Source organism: Nothobranchius furzeri, chromosome 9 (genome assembly GCF_043380555.1).
Source record: "Nothobranchius furzeri strain GRZ-AD chromosome 9, NfurGRZ-RIMD1, whole genome shotgun sequence".
Lineage (NCBI taxonomy): Eukaryota > Metazoa > Chordata > Actinopteri > Cyprinodontiformes > Nothobranchiidae > Nothobranchius > Nothobranchius furzeri.
Window position 1 is genome coordinate 33,986,150 of NC_091749.1, and position 23,535 is coordinate 34,009,684.

The window sequence follows — 23,535 nt, forward strand, 5'->3', positions numbered from 1 at the left end:
AGTGAAAACACAGCTACACATACTTGCATTGTCCAAGTGAAACTTGTTAATGTCTCTTTGGCGAATCTCCAGCTTTAGGAACTTGTGTCCATTTGGAACGAGAAGCTCTGGACTACCTTAATGATGTCATGCACTGGCATCAGTCCTTTTTTCTCCTCTCTTTTGCTGTTGCTCACTTCTCGATCTTTCCTCACTTTGTCTTTTATGATCAAGACGATGTCTGCATCCACTCCTGCCATTCGTCCCCACTCTCATCCGCTCAGCCATGTCTCTAGGCAAATATGATGATGAGCTTGCTGCTGCCGTCTTTCCCAGTGTCTCCTTTGCTGCTCCTCGCTCCCTCCCCCTCTCTTTGCAAGTCATTAAGTCCACTCTGATAAGCCTTCTTCTTAATTTATGATGGCCCCGACACCTGACTGCAGAATTACACCAATGGCTAAAAAACACAGAAAGCAAATGGCAGTGTAATGGCAACGGAGTGGGGCCCTGGCCTCTAATTGAATTAAAAGACACGGGTAACATTGTGAGAGTGCAAAAAAGAGAGAAGTGCTGGGTGATTGGACACAGAAGGTGGAGTAAAGAGGTAGGAAGTAGGAGAAGAGAAAGCAGACGGTGTAAAAAAGTGACTTTGGAAATATATAAAAGAGCAGAGGGGGCCAAGACAGCTAGGACAAAAAACATCAGAGAGAGACGACTAAAGCTTTACAATTAGAGGAGACCGCCCGTGTTTGCCAAACACGGTAAATTTGCTTAGCAACAGTCCCATCAAGAGACAAGTACAGCATTTAAACTGCATTACTGAGCCATGTTGATACAGACGGCGATACCACACTAAGTACACAACAAAATGAAACTCCTCAGACACATTTGGCACAAACAAGACTTAAGAAATTCTGCCTCTTTGGACTTAATTGTCTTTAAATTGTGGTTCTATCGTACCTCTGTGCATCAGCACAAAACAGATGGATTGAAACAATCAAGACGTAATTGAAATGAAATGCGAGCTTTCAGATAAATTGTGCTTTAACAAATAACACCCCATTTTAAATCATCCTTCAGGCTTCAAAAACAAACTCCACATGGAAAACATGACAATTAATTTGAATTATGAGAATTATTAATAGGTAAATGGCCAGCATTTGTATAGAGCCTTCTCAGGGCTCATTGACACACACATTCACACGCTGGTGGGGATGAGGTACGATGTAGCCATAGCTGCCCTGAGGCACACTGACAGAGACGAGGCCTGCCGAACACTAGCGCCACCGGTCCCTCCAACCACCAGCAGGCAAGGCGGGTTAAATGTGTTGCCCAAGGACATAACAGCAGCATTCTCTGGCAAAAGCTTGGCTCAATCCTACAACTTTCCGATTACCGGACAACCTGCTCTACCTCCTGAGCTACTGTTGCCACTGGTTTATGCCACACTATAATTTCACAGATTAGGTTGTCAACCGATTTGCTTTTTGATTAATTCAAAGAAAGCATTAGAGCTAAAAATTGTGTAATGAGATTACAAAACAAAAATAAGTTTCATGTTTCTAAGGCAGACAGCTATAATATCAAGGTATGGTTCACTGACAAAACTCTTTTTAGTTATTATTCTGATTATAATCAGTCACTTTGAGTGTTTCATGTAAATAGGGTGACCAGATGTCCTTCTATGTGTGGGACAGTCCCGCAATTTCATTACTTTTTTCACATCCCGCAAATTGAGCCTTGTGTCCTGCATTATTGACAGTCTCCCATTTCGAGTTTTAATCTGGCATGAACTGGTTGTGGTCCAGTGGTTGCTTTCCACAGCGTGTTAACACGAGAGAACTACTTTTTATTTTTACCTTTTTTGTATTTTTTCTATCTCCAGAATATACACTCAACAAAAATATAGACACAACACCTTTGTTTCTGCTCCGATTTTTCATGAGATGGACATTCATTCCAGATACACAATATTACCATTTCTCTCAAACATTGTTCACAAATCAGTCTAAATGTGTGATAGTGAGAACCTGTTCTTTGCTGAGATAATCCATCCCACCTCACAGGTGTGCCACATCAAGATGCTGATCTGACATCATGAGTAGTGCACAGGTGTACCTTATACTGCCCACAATAAAAGGCCACCCTGGAATGTGCAGTTTTTTGCTTTATTGGGGGGTCTGGGTACTCAACCGGTCAGTATCTGGTGTGACCACCATTTGCTTCATGCAGTGCAACGCATCTTCTTTGCATAGAGTTTATCACATTGTCAATTGTGGCCTGTGGAATGTTGGTCCACTCCTCTTCAATGGCTGTGCAAAGTTGTTGGATATTAGTGGGAACTGGTACACACTATCCTGTACGCCGGTCAAGCACATCCAAAACATGCTCAACGGGTGATGTTTGGTGAGTATGCTGGCCATGCAAGAACTGGGACATTTTCAGCTTCCAAGAATTGTGTACAGATCCTTGCAACATGGGGCCGTGCATTATCTTGTTGAAACATGAGGTGATGTTCAAGGACGTACGGCAAAACAATGGGCCTCAGGATCTCATCACGGTATCTTTGTGCATTCAAACTGCCATCAATAAAATGTACCTGTGTTCTTCATCCATAACAGATGCCTGCCCATACCATAACCCCACCACCACCATGGGCCACTCGATCCACAACATTAACATTGGCAAAGCGCTCACCCACACAACGCCACACACGCTGTCTGCCATCTGCCCTGAACAATGTAAACCGAGATTCATCCGTGAAGAGAACACCTCTCCGAAGTGCTAGACACCATCGAATGTGAACATTTGCCCACTCAAGTCTGTTACAGCGACGAGCTGGAGTCAGGTCAAGACCCCGAAGAGGATGACGAGCATGCAGTTGAGCTTCCCTGAAACGGTTTCTGACAGTTTGTGCAGAAATTGTTTGGTTATGCAAACCAATTGTTTCAGCAGCTGTCTGAGTGGCTGGTCTCAGACGATCTTGGAGGTGAACCTGCTGGATGTGGAGGTCCTGGGCTGGTGTGGTTACACATTGTCTGTGGTTGTGAGGCCGGTTGGATGTACCGCCATATTCTCTGAAATGCCTTTGGAGACGTCTTATGGTGGAGAAATGAACATTCAATGCACGAGCAACAGATCTAGTTGACATTCCTGCTGTCAGCATGCCAATTGCACGATCCCTCAATGCTTGTGGCATATGTGGCATTTTGCTGCAAGACAAAACTGCACATTCCAGGGTGGCCTTTTATTGTGGGCAGTATAAGGTACACCTGTGCACTACTCATGATGTCGGATCAGCATCTTGATGTGGCAAACCTGTGAGGTGGGATGGATTGTCTCAACAAAGCAGAAGTGCTCACCATCACACATTCAGACTGATTTGTGAACAATGTTTGAGAGAAATGGTAATATTGTGTATCTGGAATAAATTTGAGATCTTCAAGTCCATCTCATGAAAAATCGGAACAGAAACAAAGGTGGTGAGTTTATATTTTTGTTGAATGTATTATACTATTTTAGGATGTTGTTAAGAGGCATGAAAATAAAATCATAGCTAATTTGTTCAATTTTGCTATAGCAGCTTTAATATTCAAACAAATATATTGTATGTGGTATTTTTGCCTGTTTGTAAAATCTACTGTTTTATGTTTATTTTCAACTATAATTCCTTGCATTTGCTCTCTGCTCCTTCTCCTCTCTGATATGTTCAGGTGTGATGACAGGTCTCATTCCAGCCACTCGATACGTTGTTACTGTAAGTGCCTGCAGTCCTGCAGGATGCACTGAGAGTCCTATTAATGACGGGGGTGATGATAACAATAAAAGGTCAATTACGACCCCGGAGGAAGGTAACAAATACATTCCAACAGTCTTTGTACCTCACATCAATGCATAACGAAGTTTGGTGTTGGAAAAACCCCACGCGAGTCTTTTGAAAATTACATCTTACATATTTTAGTAGAAAGAAAAGAAGCAACATTAAGAGGAAAAAGGAATAAAGAGAGGTAAAAGAAAGCTGCACAATCAGAACGAATGGCAAACCGATAGCGCAGAGAAGCTTATTTCCCATCTGGGAAGTCATGAGTGGAAGAGCAGAGGCAAAGAAGCACTCGAGTGAGCAAAGGAAATATTTTTCTTCATGTGTTAGCCGCTACATTAATCTGCGTTGGACTAACCAGTCTTGTTGAGGAGATAATGTGACGGCAGGGGTCAGTACAGAGACGGCAAAAAATCAATCTGAAGTTAAAGAGAAAAAACAGATTACTGTATTGATTCTCACTGAGCACAGTTAAGACACTGAAGCATGTCAGCGAGGCTTCAGAAGGAACTTATTAAAAACTCTCTTCACCAACACAACACTGCTTAGACACATTTTCACTCATATCAGCACAGTTTCCACATTTCTGTTCTCTGCATCACGGAGGAAAAGATTTTATTTGCTTATTTATAGATTTGTTTGTTTTTTACCTGGCCCAAAAACTATGTCAGTATCTGACCTAATGGATAAGGCCTTTTTCCATCATAACCTTTGATCCACATCTTTGTGTGCATGTTGATGTTTTCTATAATTTCAGCTCCAGAGGGTGTTTCTCCTCCATCTGCAGTCTCTTCTCCATCAGCTCTCTTTGTAACCTGGGAACAACCAGCAAGGTGATCCAACTGTTCAATATTTCCTCTCAGCCCCAAACCACTTTCATTTGAGTAGATGATATTATTTATAACTTACAAATGTGTGTCTTTTGTCCTTGAGTGTCTCTTCTGCACGGTGTATCTTACATAATTTGTTTTAAACCCTGCAGATTAGTAAAGTAGAGGTAAAGTTTTATTTTTGTAAACAGGATGCAACATAAACTACAACAACTCCTTAGGACAAATGTAACAGATGGTTCTGGGTGAGAATTTACTGGAATTCGAGGTGCAGTTATTACTCCCACAGCAGCATCCATGGAGGAACTTCTGGAACTTTCTTTCTAATCAGTCCTTCAAAATAAAAGTCTCAAACATGCACTTGTACCATAAAATGCTCCCAAAACAACAAAAACGTTTTAAAATAGTTTAATATTTTTTGAGAATGTATTTGCAGGTTGTGTAAAGCTCCAGAAGCTATTTAACGCAAATGCACTAAAATTATTTACTGGATATTGTAACCATTCTATAGTATAAAGTCACCACATATCATTTAGACTTGGTGTGTGAGTCCTGCAAGTTTTGTCCGCTTTTCATCTCTAAATAAATTTCCTTTAGTTATTTATGCTTCATTCTACAAATACTGTTTCAACTTTTTTTGTGTTTTCATGTTAATCTCAAAACTGAGCCCTACAGTCATTGTTGTAACTAACAAATAGTCTTTAAAACACCTTTTATTGATTTTATGTGAACTGAACATGTTCTGATTAAAGTTAGAATAGTGGATTTAGCACCTATTATTATGAAACTGTCCTCATTTTAGTTTTTGTTCCATTAAAGGCCCAATGGAGACATCACAGAGTACCTTCTCTTTCACAACAACAATACGGTGTACAGAGGGACCAACCAACAACACAATATAACTGGTAAGGAGGGTAGTGTGTGTGTGTGTGTGTGTGTGTGTGTAAGTGTGTGCGTGTGTGTGCGGTGTGTGTGTGTGTGAGAGAGAGAAAGAGAGAGAGAGATAGAACGGGGCATTGGTGTAAGAAAAAGGGGCAGAAAGTAAAAAAACAAAATGGAGTGGGGATTAGCATTTGAAAGAGGAAAGAGTGTCTCAGTCCTTACCGAGGGAATAGCACTTTGAAAACGAAAGCTAGCCACGTACACACACACACACACACACGCACGCACGCACGCACACACACACACACACACACATACGAAAATGAAGCAAACGAGAAACAAAGACAACTAAACATTGGTGCACATCCATACACACATTTTGCTTTCAAAGCTTCTATTGAAGAGTCCTCAAGAAGTCTCGAAACGCATGCCGCACTGTTGAGACTTAAGTGCTGCACAGTGATGCAAATGGATGCACACATGCACTCTCTCTCTCTCTCTCTCTCTCTCTCTCTCTCTCTCTCTCTCTCTCTCTCTCGCTCTCTCTCTCTCTCTCTCTCCCCCTCTCCTCTCTCACACATGTACAAGGCTTACCCAAACACACATACTTAGCAGAGATATACGCAAACAAGTCTGCAAACACATGGTGTAAAATCAGCTTTTGTGTAATTTTATAGACTGAATATACTCTTTCTTGATAAGATTTTAAATGAAGACTTACATGATTATCATAACGTCACACTGCTTAAAAGTGTGTGTCTCTGTAAGTTAATGAAGGAACGAGAGCACATATCATTCATGCTGGGTTATTAATACGAAGTGTCTGATGTTCAGCGTGATTGGAGGGATTATGGACGTAGTAATTATATGGTATGTGCAAGACTGAGATTGTAACATGGGGGCAGACTGTGGGTAGTTTTACCAGAAGTTATGGGCAGAATCTAGAAACAACTTTCACATAAACAGCACCAGCTTTCCCTTTAACATTTGGTGCATTTCTGTTTGTGGCGCAGGTCTTGGTGTGTTCTCCACCCACTTCTTGGTACTAAGTGCATGCACTTCAGTGAGTTGCACCAACAGTTCACAAGTTACATCCCTGACCTCTCAGCTTCCTCCCGGGCCGTTGCATGCACCAAGCCTTACCCTGCTGGACTCTCGCACTATTTTTGTGGAGTAAGCAAAACACAAATACTCATCTCAGAACCCACATCAGCAGACGATGACAGTAAGATGAAGCACAATGCAGGATGAGACATGGAATTATGTGTATTGATATTATCTTTAAAGAAAATACTATTTATTGAGGTAAAGAAATTGTAATGGGAAATTGGGACAGGACTGGATGAGCCATTGCTTCCTCCTGTGCCTTTTATTTTGGTGTACAAATCTTTTAGTTGGAAATTTAATGTTTTTAACATGATTTTTTTTCCTGTGCTGTCATTTTAAGTGTTTCATTAGAAATAAATAAATTAAATAAAGGGAAATTCCCGCCGGCATGTAGAAGGAGAACACTAAAATTAGAGCATTGGTTTATTTTCTAAGAAAGCACCAAGATCAAATGAAAATATTTTTCCATTTTTAGTTTATTTGATAAAAGAATCACTTTTTTGTTTTGAAAAGTCTGCTGTTGCTGACTACTGTTAAAGATGGTTTCACAGACATACACACACCAGTATATTCACACACGTGTGCTTAAAGAGATGTGTACAAAGTGAGCGAGTGTTGAGTTTAATATTGTTAATGCGGTGATTGTAGTGAAGGTGTGATGTTATGTAAAGCAGTGTTTCTGTCTTTGAAACATCATTTTCTTGAGCCTTTTAACTGAGTTTGAACTACATACTCACCAGGTGTGGGAAGGCTTCATATTGGCTTGTTAGCACATTGGTAATAGGCTGAGGTTGAGAGATCATATTTGATCAATACCACTCTACTGTGACTGTGAGAAAAACTGAGGAGGAACAACCATGAAACATGAGAAGATGGGAAAAGAAAGTGGGAAGGAGACACACATGGATGAGGCAGAATTTTAATAAACAATATAAGGGAATTGATTTTTATGTGTGAATATTTCTTTCTTTTGGTGATTTTAGCCTGATCTGTTTTTATTGGCTTGTGTTAAACCACACGAAAGAGGATTTTTGTTTTTGCTTTTTCCTTTTCTTGGGGTTACGTGTTTAACTATCAGGAAATTTTTAACACTCAGAAGGTTTATTTGTATGTATTCTGAAACCTGATGGTCCAACTTTTCTATTTAACATTTAGTGCATTTCTGTTTGCTTAAAGTAAAAATCCAGAGTTTTTTGTCAGAGGGCATCATCTAGAGGTGGATAAATGTACTGCACCTTAAGCCCCTCTCCCTACTTCCATCAGATTTCAGATTTCAGATTTCAGATTTATTGGCCAAGTAAAATTACATTTACAAGGAATTTGTCTTCGGTAGATGTTCGCTCTCTAAAACATACAACAACCATAATAAATGAGAATAAAAATACCTAAAAACACATAAGAACATGTATACCCACACACATGTTCATTTACGCACACACCTATATACATATATACATACCCACACACACACGCACACACGTGCACACACATATCCATAAGCATACTGATTAAGTATTAAAAACTTTAGTAAAAGGAAGGTAAAATAATCTACAGATTCAGGAGAGAAATGGCTGAAGGAAAGAAACTGTTCTTGTGTCTGGTAGTTTTTGTGTACAGTGATCTATAGCGTCTGCCAGATGGGAGTTCAGTGGAACAGTTGACTCTCATTTATGAACGTGCACCTCTAGGGGCTGCATGACTTTTTTTTTTAAGTCAACTGTCAAGTAATGAAAATCGAGTCGACTGTGACTAGTCGTTGATGATGTCATACACCTGAAGGGGGGGGGGGGGGGGGGTCGGTTGCTTCGCTGTAGTTTTTTTTTTTGACAATTAAAATTGCGCCCACATTTTCAAAGTTAAACACATTTCTTTTAACATCGGTAGTTTCTGCTTCAGCCCTCTCCCCCCTCCCCCTGCGCAGCGGCCGCAAACTCACTGATGCGCCTGCAGCCTCTCAGAGTTCCTGCTGCTCTAAACATTAAAATAATTATTTCATTTTCTGTTCCTCACTTCTGATTACCTTCAATGGTGTCTGTTTGTTGCAACCAGCAGGTACAAAAACTAACTTGTTTTTATTTGACTATTTTTCTGTCCTGTCTGTTTATTATCTTCCTGCATCTCCTCTTAATCCTAAAGAAAAACTGCAACCTGGGTTCATATATATTCACCTTATGAGTTACCTTTTAACTGTAGTTCTAAAAGATCTACTGACCGCAGAAACAGCGGAGTGCTCGCTGCTTGCTGGCCGCACCAGTGAGGTGCGTCACCGGAGGACAAGGTGATGCACTCCGCTCCACAGCAGCGAAACGCATCAGGCGCAAATAAAAGACAGAAAACATAAAAGAAAATGAGCCGACATGAACGATCACGTGTTAAATTAGTTTTTGAGGTGGCGACACCTGATTTGATAATGTTACTGTGGCCGTGCTCAGGACGCAGATGTCTGGAGCGCGTCAACAATCAGAGCTTCGCATGCGCAAGCTGGTTAAGATTAGGATGGGGGTGAGGGGAATGTTAAATTGCAAGAGGGTAAAGGTCGCAATTTGGTTAAATGTCCGTTTGACGGCGGGTGTCAGTAGAGACGCTCTGGTACAGCGCTTGCCTCCCGACGCGCAGGAGCTTGTCACCTGCTGTCTTTTCCGAGGACTGCATCTTGCCGGTCATTATCACATGACAGCGACTAGTAGATGACGGACATAAAAAGTCACTACAGAGCAGTGAGGTTGACTAGTCGACTAGTTCATACAACCCCTATGCACCTCTAGCCGGGCAAGAGAGTTAAAATACATGTTTGACAATCATTATTCTCATGTTATAATGCTTATTTATATGTATGTTTATATTGAAGACTTTCTTGTCTAGAAAAAATGTCCCCAGCTCTGCATCTGTCTAGCTCATAGTGACTGTTAAAAACCAGACAAACCCTCCATGACGTCACCCGTAGCTTTCTGAAGAGCTGAATTGAAGCCCAATGGGCGATTCTGATCACCGCCATCTTGACCTTGTCAAACGTCTCATCATGCCCAGACGATCCAAAAATGGGCAAAGACATGGAGCTGAGAGTGTTGCTCTGAAGAAGTGTGGTAGCGGTGACACCGAGCTACAAGCTAACTGAGCTAACAAAGATTTGTGGGTGCTTTTATTCTGAAAAATGCAGTTGGGCAAGTCTGATGTGAAGCACACACCAAGCTGCAGTTTTTATGTGATGTTTCTCAGAGAGCTCCACGGGCAGCCACCACGGCCACCCCCAGGAGACAGGAGCAGCAGATTAGTGGATCTCTGACCGCGGGGCTGTTGTTGCTGAAGGGAAGCAGATGGTACCAAAACTTGGTCTCCCTCTGTAGCAGTTACTTTGCAGATTTTTGACCACGGTGGACCAGCAGAGCCCACAAACCTCCATTATCCTGAGTTTTGGTGCCCAACCAGCCCTACCAACACGCCCCATTTTTGACCAAGCAGCATTATGCTAAATGCACATCAGTTCACCATATTCAACCAGTGAATTAAAGTACAGAAATGTAACTTTACTTACCGATCAAAATGGAACAGAGACTTCTTAGATGTATAATTCCACGAATAACATCCAAACACAAGTACACAGAGAACACAACTAAAGTTCAGAAAATCAAAATGGCCGAACACTTTGAACTTGAGCCCGAGGCCTTCGTCAGAGCTAGCCACTAACACTAGCTCTAACAGCTCAAGCTACCTGTCAAAAAAAAAAAAAAGACAGATTGTCAACATTGGATCAAAGTAATGCGTATGACTATAACTTTCTAAGAAGTCATACATAATTCCTGAAAAGGGGAAAACTGGATTGCTGCTTTAAGAAATAAAATGTATGTTAAGTTAACTCAGTAAAAAATGTTTAACAGAGGATACTTTCGTATTACAATTTAAATATTGTACAGCTACAAAGGATTCAGTCAGTTGGCTTCTCTATGTAGAAAAGTTTGCTTGATAATTGGCTAAAACAATTACAGAAGTTATTCTCTTGCTTTAAAGAAAGTGTATGATGACTCATTTAGTTTTATTTGTCGATTTCTAATTTCAGGCATACTTGATTCAGCATGTTTTTGTTTGCTACTCTGACAAACCACCCGCCTGTTGCGCTCCTATTACTGAACACACTTTTAAAGCCGAGGGTTTTCGTAAATTATTTTCACACGTTGAGTTATGGTGCAGATTATTACAGCGCCCCTTTGATTTAGAGTGGGCATGCCTCACTCTGCCAATCAGCTGCATAGACGTACATTTTATAATAAATGTGACGTTTTTGCCACAGGGTCTAATTGTGTGGTAACAGACGCTCATCAGTCATTCAAAAAACTGAATTTCAATGGGAGGAACCAAGAAAGGAATCCATCACTGTTTCACACACACACACATGCACGCACGCGCACGCACACACACACACAACGTCAGGAGGGGTGGGCCAAACGGCGTGAAAGGAGGAGAATCATTCTGAGCATACTTTATAAATAAATGGAAGGACAAACATGCTGTCAGGTTGTGTTGATGAGCATTCTTAGAGAATAAGTCACTTTTAGATCCCTATTGAGAAGACAGAATATAAAACTTTATTAAACATTATTAAAACCCTAACAAAATGATCTCACATGAGGCATCTGAGAAGAGGGGATATTTATCTCACGCCCTGCTAAAATCTGCTGTTTCCGTCTCTTTCCAGGTGGTCACGTCCTTCTCAGATAAATGGCATTTTGGAATTCTACTCCATCTTCCTGTCACATGACGGAGCAGAACCTGCTCTGGCTTATAACAGCTCAGAACTTTCTGAAGAGCACACACTTCGCAACCTAACCCCTGGGACAACTTACTCCATCAGAGTGGCTGTAAGCCCCCACCCCCACCCCCCACGCTTCCTTCGCATGTTCTGTTGAACTTGTATTATAAATTATATATTTTTTGTCTTCCTGTAATTTTTGTGAGCCAGGCGTGCACGGGAGGCGGGTGCACAGTTAGCCCCTCAAGCCAGGCGCAGACTGAAGAGAGCACCCCGGAGAATGTCCCTGCTCCCCTGGTCGTCCCCCTGTCCCCACATGCACTCAACGTCAGCTGGACTCCTCCTGAGACTCCCAATGGTGAGAGTACACGTATTTTTGCACACAAGGTGCATAAACACAGGCTTTTAAACATGATGCTACTGCAAACCGAATAAAAGAGCCAAACAACTACTGGTGTAAAAATAATGAGAATAAATCTACTTTTGTAGGAAAAACCAGTTAAGATAGAGATAAGAAATAAAAGGAATCACAAATCAGCTCCAAGGAAAAAGAATAAAAACTCAGAAGTAAAAGGGACAGACACAGTGAGAGGTTCAGAAACTGAGATTAGGATTAACACTGTCAGTTAGAGCTTCACTGAGCTCCTTAAAGTGGAGGAAAAGTGCTCCCTTTTGACTGAAATGAGAACTGCAGCCATGAAGAACACAGCTTTGCAATATCTGTCTATTAGGATTATGATTAATACTTCACTCCTTTCTTTAAAATTTAGAACAAGCATTTAAAAAAAGACTCAACAAACATGACTTAGTGTGAAGTCTAAGTTTTATCTGCATGTCTTGTTTATTGAGAAATTTGCTATTTCTGCATTGTCAGAAGCTGCACTTGTTACAGTAAAGAAACTCGGATCATAAAGCGGTTTTCTATGTCAAAGAGCAGGATCAGTGCCAACACTGTCTGTAGATTTAGTTATAAGTATTTGTTCTTAAAAGAAACACCTTCAAAAATAAAATGTGACTTTTATTGTCTAAATTGGTTTGAGCCTAATGGGAACCCTCCTCAGGACTCCATTCCTCTACTTTAGAAATAATAATAACATTTCAATACCTAGAATAAATCTTATGTTGTACACGCACAGATTCAGTAAGAAATTTAAGGGTAAAAGAAAAGTACAGCAAATATTACAAAGAGAAAATGTCTTCCTCCTGCTGCACAACTCTGTTACAAGGCTTATAGCAGATCCCAATAAGTCCAATTAAATAGAAACTGTAAGAGGATTCATCACCTCGCTTAACAACATAGAACACAGGGCCACAATTTTTTGGTGTGCGTGCGTGTGTGTGTGTGTGTGTGTGTTAAGCTAAACACCACATAAGTGTATTTTGCACCATAAACCCTGCGATGTGTGCTCACATTAGCTGGATAAATTACTTAAAGGTTTTCTCCTCTGATGACAGAATACATTAAACAAGGGAGACGCTTAATAATAATCACCTTATTATCTCACGCCTTTTTTTTCTTTTAAACGGATCTGTTCATCCCTTTTTTTCTACGACTGTTTTTTTTTTTACTAAATGAATGACGATGGTGACGATGATGGTGATGGGTTACAGAGAGAGATCCTGTGTTATTTTCTCCACATCCCTCCCTCCTCCCCATTTCTCCCCAATTCCACAGGGATTTGTGAGGGATAATCCTCTCGGGGATTAAGTCAGGGCAACACGCAGACAAAGAGGGGAAATAAGCCTGTTATGCATTCGCTGCTTCATTTCCCAACCTGTCTTTATTACAGCCTATACTGATATGGGCTTATTCACATACACACACACACATACATGCATGTGATTGGCCACATTAAGAGCTTCCCAGATAACTTGCGTCCGTGGGGTTTTTGCGTCTTCATTTTCCTGATAGGTGTGTATCTCTGCATTGAGCAATAATAAAACCCACACATGATTAAAGCAGAATAGACTCTTAGTTCTTAGCACTGATCTTTTGAGCCCCCGTATGCATTTTTATTAAGGAAAACCACATTTGGCTCCGTAGTGTTTCATTCTTTTATTAGGTGGGTGTAATGCCATGTAATTATTGTGCTGGTGTTGGTGTGTGTAGAAGTACAAGTGTGAGTTTTCAGATAAATTTGTGTCTTTTCTGAGTGTTTTACATTTGTGGATGTGTGTGTGGATGTGTTTGTGCACACACCTAATTCCCCTCCTCATTTGTGTGTGCGTGCATGTTCCTTCTTGTACTGCTGTCCTTCTCAGAGCCTTCATCCTTGTAACGCCGATGGTTACAATTGTCATTTCAGCACTGTTTTCATCTGTAGGACACTCTGACTGGCAGGCCTGGAGCCTCCAAGTCAGTTTTCATTTGCATTGTAATACAGTGAACCTGACTGCACGGCAACATTGTGAAGCTTAGTTTGTGGTTATCACTTATTCCAGAGTGGACACAGTCAAACAGTATGTTGGTGGCAGATACAACCAGAGAAGAGGGATGTGGAATGATTAGGTGCATGCCAATGTTTAGACAGAGTTTTTCAAGACAGGGAACTATTCATAATGATCGTGTGTAAAAATGAATTCCAGTATAGACATGTAAGGCTTTTTATTATATTTTGCAGTCCAAAAAATATTTACTATTGCAGCAAGAAGATCCTGGGTTCATGTCCTGTGTGTCTCTGTATTGGCCTGCGATGGACTTGCAAACTGTCCAAGTTGTACCTCGCCTGTATGCCCAAATATTGCAGGAGATAGACACCACCATCCCATATACCCCACCCCACCGCAAGCGATTAAAGGTCTTATTCACTTTTTTTTTTCAATAAATTTGCCATAGTCTCTAGTCGAAGAAGTGGGGTAGCGTAAACGTATTAATATTCATGAGATGGGAACGTCTAGCATCTGATTGGTTGACAACAATGCGACTTCTCTGCTGTCTTTAACATAATACTGAAAACATATTTTCATATCCATATCCAACACTGATGGTTTATCTCCTTAAATAACACAAGCCAGCACATCTTCTGCCATGTTGTGAAAAAGCTAATGGTTAGCTTCTACTAGCTGTGACGTGGTTGGAAGCCAAGGTGATCGAGGCAATGATTGCTACTTTTCTCTGTGATGTAGAAAAGACTTAGCCTGGCAAGCCAGACTAAATGAATATAATATGTGGTCTGGGAATGCTTCATTGACTGCTCTCGGTCGTGCAGCGGATCCTACCGTTGTCTTTCAAACGATCTCTGCATGCTACTGGACAATGAACAATGTGACGTACTCACCGCAACAGATGTCGGTCCGCTGTTGAAGGTGAAAATACGTCCTTTTTTTCTTAAAAAAAAAAAAAGAACTTAAATACATCTATCTGCTCCTGATTCTAAGCCCAAGTCCAAATAGTCAAAACTTGATGTAAAAGTCGTTTCAAACAAGCTGTCACCATCTTGTTCCACTCTGTTGCATCATCCCACCCACCAGACGAATAGTGCCCTGATTGGTCCACAACGTGGATAAAGCGCTGTGATTGGTTGACAAAGCTGATAGAGCGCTATGATTGGCCCACTGTTATGGACCAGTCACAGCTCTCTGTGTTTGAAACCCCTCTAGAGAGCTGTGATTGACAAGCCAGAACGCTACATGGGTCTGCAGAGGTTCCAATGGAGCGTTCCTTGATCAAACTTTACAAAGCAAGAATTTGGTCTAGTACATTTTCTCGCTCAGTCGTTTTCCCGTCTATTTCTTTTCTGCGGCTAATACAGGTAATGGGCATGCATCATTGCTCAACTGAGAGTGACCGTCAGTCAGTACGTCTGCATGTGCATCAGAGAACCAAACTATTGCCCTAAGTAGACTGTCATTAGTTTTTCAAAATGCATGTCAGTGTGTTAATCTGGCTGAAGGTGAACCTGTTCTAATTGAGCTAATGCAATTGGAACTTGGTTTCCCCTGTGTGTGAACGGCTCAGTCGATTGGACGCTCTCCTTTTGGAAGGGACGAAACCGTGGAAGTGATACATCATCACCACAAAGTAACACAAGTGACACCATCGAACAGTACACTATGCACCAAAAAAGTAGTGCTGCGGCGTTGTTCAGGTCCATTCCTTCAGCTGTTGTGCATGTGCTGATTTTACTCCGTCTGCTCTGTCTGTTGCTCCTGCCAGCGTTTGTTTTATTTTTGTTGCTATGAGCTAATAGGAAGAATGCCAACACGAAAGGGTGCATGTTGCCATCTACTATAACAAAGGCACTTCATTCTATAATTTAGTTTTGTAACATACATATAAACTAGTATGAAGGCTCCCAGTGCATGTAAATGCACTCAGTCTCAGTGAGCAATACTTTTAAAGCTGCTGTGGAAAATTTGCAAAACAAGCTAGCTTTTAAACACAAATACGGTCATCAAATTCTCATTATCAACCCACTCGGCCACGCCCCCGATACTGAAATGTGCATTGCTCAACTAAATATGAGTGCAAAACACCAGTCGCTGTTTCCTAAATCCAAACATCTTTAGTTGTCCACAGCTTCAAATTGTGTTTTTCTTCTTGGGACTCTCGTAGTTTTTCCTAAAACTGAAGTGGTAGCAGCCAGCTGTTTCTACTTCTCTGATATTATTTAGCAAAGAACCGGGTGCGTTCTTGCTTAATACACAAGCGCATAATGAGCGGAGGACCCAGGTAAATGAGGAAGTACGGTGGTTTCATAAGACTGACACAGGATTGTCCAATCTTTAGTTTCAGACTGAGCTGTTTTATTGACTGAGGTTTTTAGACAAATACAAGAGAACCACTATTTTTCAAGTCTTGTATACAATGTTACAACGTGGTTAATAAATGTTTTAAACTAGCTTGTTTAACAGATTTGCCATTGTAGCTTTAACATAAATGTGGGAAGTTATAGTAAAATGCTGTTGACACAAAAAAGCTAGAGAGAAAACCATCAAGCAAACACAAAGAGGAAACAGAAGGGTTAGCTGCGTTATGCTAATATATGCTAGTAATGCTAATGTAACACCACAGTTGAAAAATGTGAAATTGTATGAAAATGTCTCCAAATCACAATAATGTCATTTTAACAGAACAAAGTGAGATCTGATCCACAAGTAAACTTTCTTTTGCATGACTTATATTCTTTCAGGAACACGTTTTCAGCAGGGATAAGGCTTAGTGCACCACATCCAAACATGTCAGGCAGAAACATTCTTAGACATGTTCAGTTCCTAGTCTTTCTGGCAGAAACTTTTCTAAGATCTCTTCTTCAGCAGATCACGAACTTGTTCAAACGTTTTACAGGCTAGTATCATCAAACCCCACACCCCTACTCACAACCAACAGTTTATATTCAAAATAAAAGCATGTACACTCAGCAGAATATTTTTAATCACTTTTTAATTGTTTATGGTCTTTATACATGTTGTAATTTTATTTTTCTAAACAGGTGTTATAACAAGCTATGGTCTGTGGCTGAATGGAGACCTTATTCTAAACTCCAGTTCCTCCCAGAGGGTCTTCGTTGTGGAGGGTCTCTATCCATGGAGCCGGCATATAATCAGGCTGCAGGCCTGTACAGCTCAGGGCTGTGGTAAAGGACCAATGGTCAGTGAATAAGTTCATAATAAACACATGTTGTGCCCAAAATTGTAAAATAATTGTAAATGTTTTCCTCTCTGTCATTTTATGTGTAGGTAATACTGACCTAATGCAAAACATATTTTGTTTGCCTCTCAAATGTTTGACTATACAATATAAACCTTTGCTCTTTCTAACAACTTTAGTATTAAAGTCTGTTAAAGATTCTCTGTTGGGTGATTAAACTCACAACACTCAGTTTAATTAATACATTTCACAGTAAAACAGATTTTTAGATCGAATTTTGTTGCTGTGACAGGAAAAGTAATAGTTACACAAATGTGGGAGTCCACTTAGATATATATAGAAGTGTTTTGCATTGAGTGTATGTGTGTGCGTGTGCATGCATGTGTGTGTCACCGGGCATCATAAAGGTGATCGATTTTCTCAGCTCAATAACGAGGGCCGTGTGATGACAGTGACATTTGCTAGGAAATGCCACTCCATTCTCAACGACATCTCTGATGGGGGGCCAGATTTTTGGGGCATATTTCCAATACAGACTCCATGTTTTGTTAAACACCCGCAGCAATAGCTGACACTGCAGAAAAGAAGGAGAGGAGGATGGGAAAGGGTAAGCCGAAGAAGAAGGGTCAGCAGGAGGATGGTGGGAAAAGCAGAAAAAAGGCGACGGTGAACAAAGAAATTAGTGGATAAAAAATAATAAAAAAGAGGACTGAAAAAAAATCATCAAATAGTGGGAGGTGAAGGATTTGCCTTAGAATAGCAAGAAAACAGACTTTTGCCATATATTATTCATGTATGTACAGTGCTCAGCATAAATGAGTGCACCCCCTTTAGGAGAAGCTTCCTTCATGGACGATACCCATGCATACCATTCCTCTGCAGTTTGCGCCGGATGGTGTCACGGGAAACGACCACTCCAGTTTGACTTTCTACTGCTTTAGCTAACTGCAGTGAACTTACATGGTAATTTTCTTCAACCATTCTCATGAGAAGATGCTCCAGGTGAGATGTTAACTTCCATGGATGGCCTGGACGTCTTTGTAAGATGGTTACATTTCCATTTTTCTTACGTTTTTGGGTGACTTTTGTTACAATATTTTGATAGATATGTAAAGCTTTGCTGATCTTCTTGTAGCCCTCACCTTTTTTATGTGAAGAAATTATTTCCTTTCTCAGATTTTGAGACATTTCTCTTCCACGTGGAGCCATTGCTGACAGCATTAAATGAGAAGGGCTTTTCTTTGTTAGGTAACGCCCTTTTATTGTCACCTGTCTGCTGGACACCTCTTAAAGGAATCATGAGACTCACTTGTGGTTGAATGCCTGTTCATTTTAATTTCAGTTCAGATCTTTTTTATTTCAAACATATACATTCACAATTGGGGTGTACTCATCTTTGCAATGTGGGCTTGAATGGATTTGTTAGGAAAATCACTTTTTTGTGTGTGAAAATTAAGAAATTTTGTTTCCAAATTGTGGTCCACATTTCTTTGAGTATTTTGTAGCATGGCGTCTCATGGAAAATATTGATTCTAAAAGGAAACTAAAAGTTTTTCTGACAAATGTAGTGAGGTGTACTCATTTATGCTGAGCACTGTAGTTGTCTCCGTAGATTTAACTAGGGCTGCCACAAACGATTATTTTAATAATCGACTAATCACCAGTTTTTTGGATGATTAGTCGACTAATCGTGTCATGCGTAAAGTATAGCTTAAAACTATTATTCAACTATAGCTTATACATATAAGTGTATAAGTATAGCTTATAGTTATAATATAGTTTATTACACCAGGATGCAGCAGCTCTATAATACCCATCATTAGCTTCTAGTTTGAAGTGTGGTCTGTTATGTGCCATCTAAAAATAAAGACAAGATGATAGCTTATCAAACTACAGGGGTCTCATGTCCATCAACATGTTCAAAATTGCCTCAGTCAGAAAGTTTGATTGCTGAGGTGTGCATATTAGCTTTGTAACAAACCCGCCCATTAAAGAGAGACATTTTTAACACTGTAACGCAGCGGGATAAAATAAATCATTAGTGTTCGTAAATTCTGAGTCATGCTTCTCCGTCAGCTCCAGAAGGGAGAGGTTGACTATTAGATGTATTGTGGGCTGCTTTGTTTGTCGATGTCATCGTGACGATTTGATTATTCATGGCCGTCCTAAATGTAACCAGTTTTTTTTTTAGTTTTATACATGATTTACGTTTGCTTGACCTTTTTGACTTGGAATTTCTGTTTGTTTTGAAGGCGTACGAGTGCTTGTGGCTTTTCTCTTTTTCATTCTAAATCAGGTGGAGACCCGTACATTAGAGATGGCTCCTGAAGGCCCTGTACTGCTGGAGCTGACCAACCAGAGCTCTAGATCGCTCCGAGCTCGCTGGACGGTGCCCCCGAGAGCAAATGGGAACCTCAGCTACATGCTGTACTACAAAAGCAAAGGTGACTGATTCTGTCTCAAATGGAAGCATTGAAACTTTCACAACATTAGATCACACTTTATTAAATTGTATCATTTGCAAATGCTTGTATGCATATTTTTCCCCCCATAAAATGATCATCTGTAATGATCAGGGCTGACACCAGAGCCTTTTAACTATTATAAAGCACTTTGCAACCTCGTCCACTTCTTTAAAAGGAAACTCGTATTTTTAATTCATTTTCTTGAGCCAGTATGTGCTAAAATTACTCTTTACAGGGTATTAAAAAGTCACTACGCCCTCTGTGGCCAGAATAACGCACTTGCAACTTCAGAGTATCCGGACTGCTGCCCTAAAGTCTCACAAAGTCACGCTTTACGCCAATCCACGTTTACACTTCAGGACAGATGAACTATAGCTGGTTCGTATTTACTGTAAGGTGTTCATCATAGCAGAGCAGAGAGAAGAAACAAAGAAATCATTTATCTGATGAAACTCAAAAAGATTAAATGTCAGACTGCGAAAGGAGTCAAACAAGACTAAACATCGGGTGTTTTCTAAATCACGAGAGGTCAGAGACAAATAAGGATTCAAGTTGGACGCAGACCTAACGATCATCCTATTGAGCTTGTAAGTACAACTTCAACGTGTTTTGTTTGTGTACGTTTGAAAATCTGCCCAAATATGCTTGTCAGGCAGTGGTGATCTCACCCCGTTCCGTCACCCTTAGGCATAAGCAAACGCTCAGTCTTTCATGCTTTCTCGTCTCTATCCGAGGTCCTTCTAACCTCACACACCATTGGACCCTTAGTGAACCGTGACAACCACAGTTGCTGCTGAGCAGTGCTGCCACCCAGCTTAAGCCACTGTCCTGTTGGCTAGCTGATTGTAGCTTGTAAAGTAACTTGTCTGTCTGTGATCAGCCAGCGCTCTAAATCCACGTTTGGGTTTACCGACATGCTACAGCCTTTCCTGTGATCACACGATCCCTCCTCTCAGGATCTTTGTCATAATATTTACCAGGGACTGTAAAGTGGAGCTGACTAGCCTGGTGCTGCTGTCTGCTTCCAGCACGTTTCCAGCATGTTTTAGATCATGAACACAGCTGATTTGTTTGATTTAGTAAACTGTAGACACTAAGGAAGGCTGAGGAGACATTTCAGCTGTTACATTAAGGTGTTAAAAACTCTGACGCACAGCGAGGATGAGAGTTTCACTTTGGTTGTATAAATGAGTTGATAACGGGCTCTAGGGGGTGCTAAAAGCAGGCCAAAACTGCAGCATGCTCCTTTAATCTGAGATATCAGGTAGACTAGTCATTTTTGTTTGTGTTGACATTTTACAAACACTTCTTTTGGAAATGTCAATTTTCTTTAAATTACCTCACAAACCCACTCTGGTTACACCTGTAAATCCTAGAAGTTTCTATTTAGTTACATAAAAACTGGAAAAATTATATATTTTTTAATTGAAGATAAGGAATTTTTAACAGATCTGCATTTCAAAGGAATAGTTTGGAAGTTATTTTGAGATATATCATGTAGTTCAGAGATGACCAACAAAACAAAGAAATTGGACATGGAAAGAAAACACTCTTTTCTTAGCATATGCTCCTTGCCACCCACTCACTCACTCACACATGCACTTTCTTTCATAACATTTTAAAATTCGAACTAGCCAATGGTGATTTTGTTACAGCATAATAATTTTATTGTCACCAAGTATTTTTTTCATGTGTTCTTTAAAGCTGCCTTACGGGTGAATATAGCATGATTATATGGATAGAAATTGACTCAAATGCACACACACACACACACACACACACACACACACACACACACACACACACACACACACACACACACACAATCAACAAAGCAAACTTACACTGGACATCAGGCAGGAGATGGGAAAGTGGGAGCAGAGGTAATCAAACAAGACCATATAGAAAAGGTAAGATATTTTGAAATCTCCATAGACTTGAGATTGGAGATGGATTTTGAGCACAGAGAGGAGAGCTATGGAACAAAGACGGATGGCAATAACGCTACTATAAAAGAACTAATTTTTTTGCAGACACATTGAAAGAGTGCATGTAAACCAGGATATGATGTATAAAAAAAAGAAAACGTTCAGAAATGACCAACGAGACAGAAACTGAACATGGAAAAAATATGCTTCCCTTAGAAATCTTTGATTTAAAATGCACTAACTGCTTAGACTAAGCTTTTTTTTCTTATTTGTACAAGATAACCCATGTCAGAAGCTGCTGGTTTCTACTTTACTAGATATTAACGTGTTAGTGTCTGCTTTTGATGATTAGATGGTGATGGTCTTTTGGATGGAGGTACAGCAGCGGGTGTCTGGTTGTCTGTGACGGACCTACAGCCTTACACAAACTACAGCTTCTGGATCAGAGGATGTAACACCCAAGGCTGTGTAGAAAGCTTGCCTCTCAGCACTGCTACACCTCCCACAGGTAAACAAACACACATAAACAAAAACAACTTGTACAAAGTAAGTTTGCTTCCGCAGTGGAAGCTGGCTTGCATGCAGTGATGATGAAGTTGGTGGGATTTCTTCATTTAGTTCCTGATTAGATGCAGATGTTTGAGTTGAAAGAACCTGAAGTGGTTCGTCATCGATTGTCGCCAAATTATTTCATTTAGTTTCAGGCCCTGTCCACACGTAGCCGGGGATCTGCCAAAACGTAGATATTATTCTACGTTTTGGCCTGTCATCCACACAGAAACGGAGTTTTTTCACACGAAAACGGATCTTTTTAAAAACTCCGGCCAAAGTGAAGATCTGCGTTTTCTCCGTTTTGGGTGTCTGCGTGTGGACGGACAAAACCGGAGTTTTAAGGTCCGCAACGTCACTTTCCGCGACAAAAAAATGCTGACATCACGTGTGCGACCTGTGTTTACACTAGCCGACAGCATGGATGCCCTCAGAGCTGCGCTCTGTCACTACCCAATCCATCAATTGTCCAAGCGCTTTCTGCTTGTTTGTTTTTGCAAGCGGAATTACTGCTCCTTGCGGAAGACCACAGACGAAGGACGAGGTTAAGAATGGGGGAAGTACTGCCGCCTACAGGTCTGGCATGTCCTTAACAACGTATTTATCCGGGTACGTGTGGACAGAGTTTATTTTTAAAACGCGGTGGTGTGGATGCAAGTTTTTGGAGAGGCGGATATTCGTTTTTAAAAAAAACCCGGCTACGTGTGGACTAGGCCTCAGGCAGATCTGACTAAATGTTTCCGCTTTCTATTAGATTCATTAATTTAACACAAGACCCTGATTATTTGTCCACTATGATGCATAACTGAAGGAATATTATACAATCATATAAATCCATTATGTCATAGGTAATTATTGCTTAATGTGTTATTTGTTTTTTAGTCTGACCGTAAGAAGGTATAATTGTAATTAACTCCAATAAATATAACTTAAGTTATGGTGATATGTCCTATAATGTGAATTAACAGTTGTTAATGTAATAGTTATATTTTTGTGTATTCATGTGTAATTGAATTAATAGTCATTCTAAATAAATATGAATTTAAAGAAGTTTTTAAAACAACAGTAACCGTGTTGAAAATAGGCAGCTTGGAGTGTCTAATGTAACAAAGCCAGTGCCATCTCTTATCTGCATCCCTATGCCAATGGTAAATTCATTCTGAGAAAAGCTGTTTTAACACATCATAAGCTAAGACACACACCCTTAAAATTTCCTGCATCTCTGGGACTTGGAGCTCCCTCCATCTCCTACACATCTTTGGGGGGCAGATCTGTGGCCCCTCACACTCTCTATTGGACGCACCTATAGAGAAACCTTACATATACAGTGGGGCAAAAAAGTATTTAGTCAGCCACCGATCGTGCAAGTTCTCCCACTTAAAACGATGACAGAGGTCAGTAATTTACATCATAGGTACACTTCAACTGTGAGAGACAGAATGTGAAAAAAAATCCATGAATTCACATGGCAGGATTTTTAAAGAATTTATTTGTAAATCAGGGTGGAAAATAAGTATTTGGTCAATAACAAAAATTCAACTCAATACTTTGTAACATAACCTTTGTTGGCAATAACAGAGGTCAAACGATTACTTTAGGCCTTTACCAGGTTTGCACACACAGTAGCTGGTATTTTGGCCC

General features: G+C 40.4%; 1 protein-coding gene across 3 annotated transcripts in view; it reads left to right on the plus strand.

The window, feature by feature from the left end:
- The window catches only part of ush2a (Usher syndrome 2A (autosomal recessive, mild)), a 380,755-nt gene that overhangs the window by 162,637 nt on the left and 194,583 nt on the right, over positions 1–23,535 (plus strand). For all 3 annotated transcript variants that reach the window (XM_070554793.1, XM_070554794.1, XM_070554795.1), the window contains exons 39-47: positions 3,693–3,830; positions 4,557–4,632; positions 5,449–5,534; positions 6,525–6,684; positions 11,309–11,471; positions 11,573–11,720; positions 16,795–16,952; positions 19,249–19,396; positions 21,698–21,853. In XM_070554793.1, the coding sequence (XP_070410894.1) occupies positions 3,693–3,830; positions 4,557–4,632; positions 5,449–5,534; positions 6,525–6,684; positions 11,309–11,471; positions 11,573–11,720; positions 16,795–16,952; positions 19,249–19,396; positions 21,698–21,853 (1,233 nt within the window). The remainder of the gene's footprint in view (positions 1–3,692; positions 3,831–4,556; positions 4,633–5,448; positions 5,535–6,524; positions 6,685–11,308; positions 11,472–11,572; positions 11,721–16,794; positions 16,953–19,248; positions 19,397–21,697; positions 21,854–23,535) is intronic.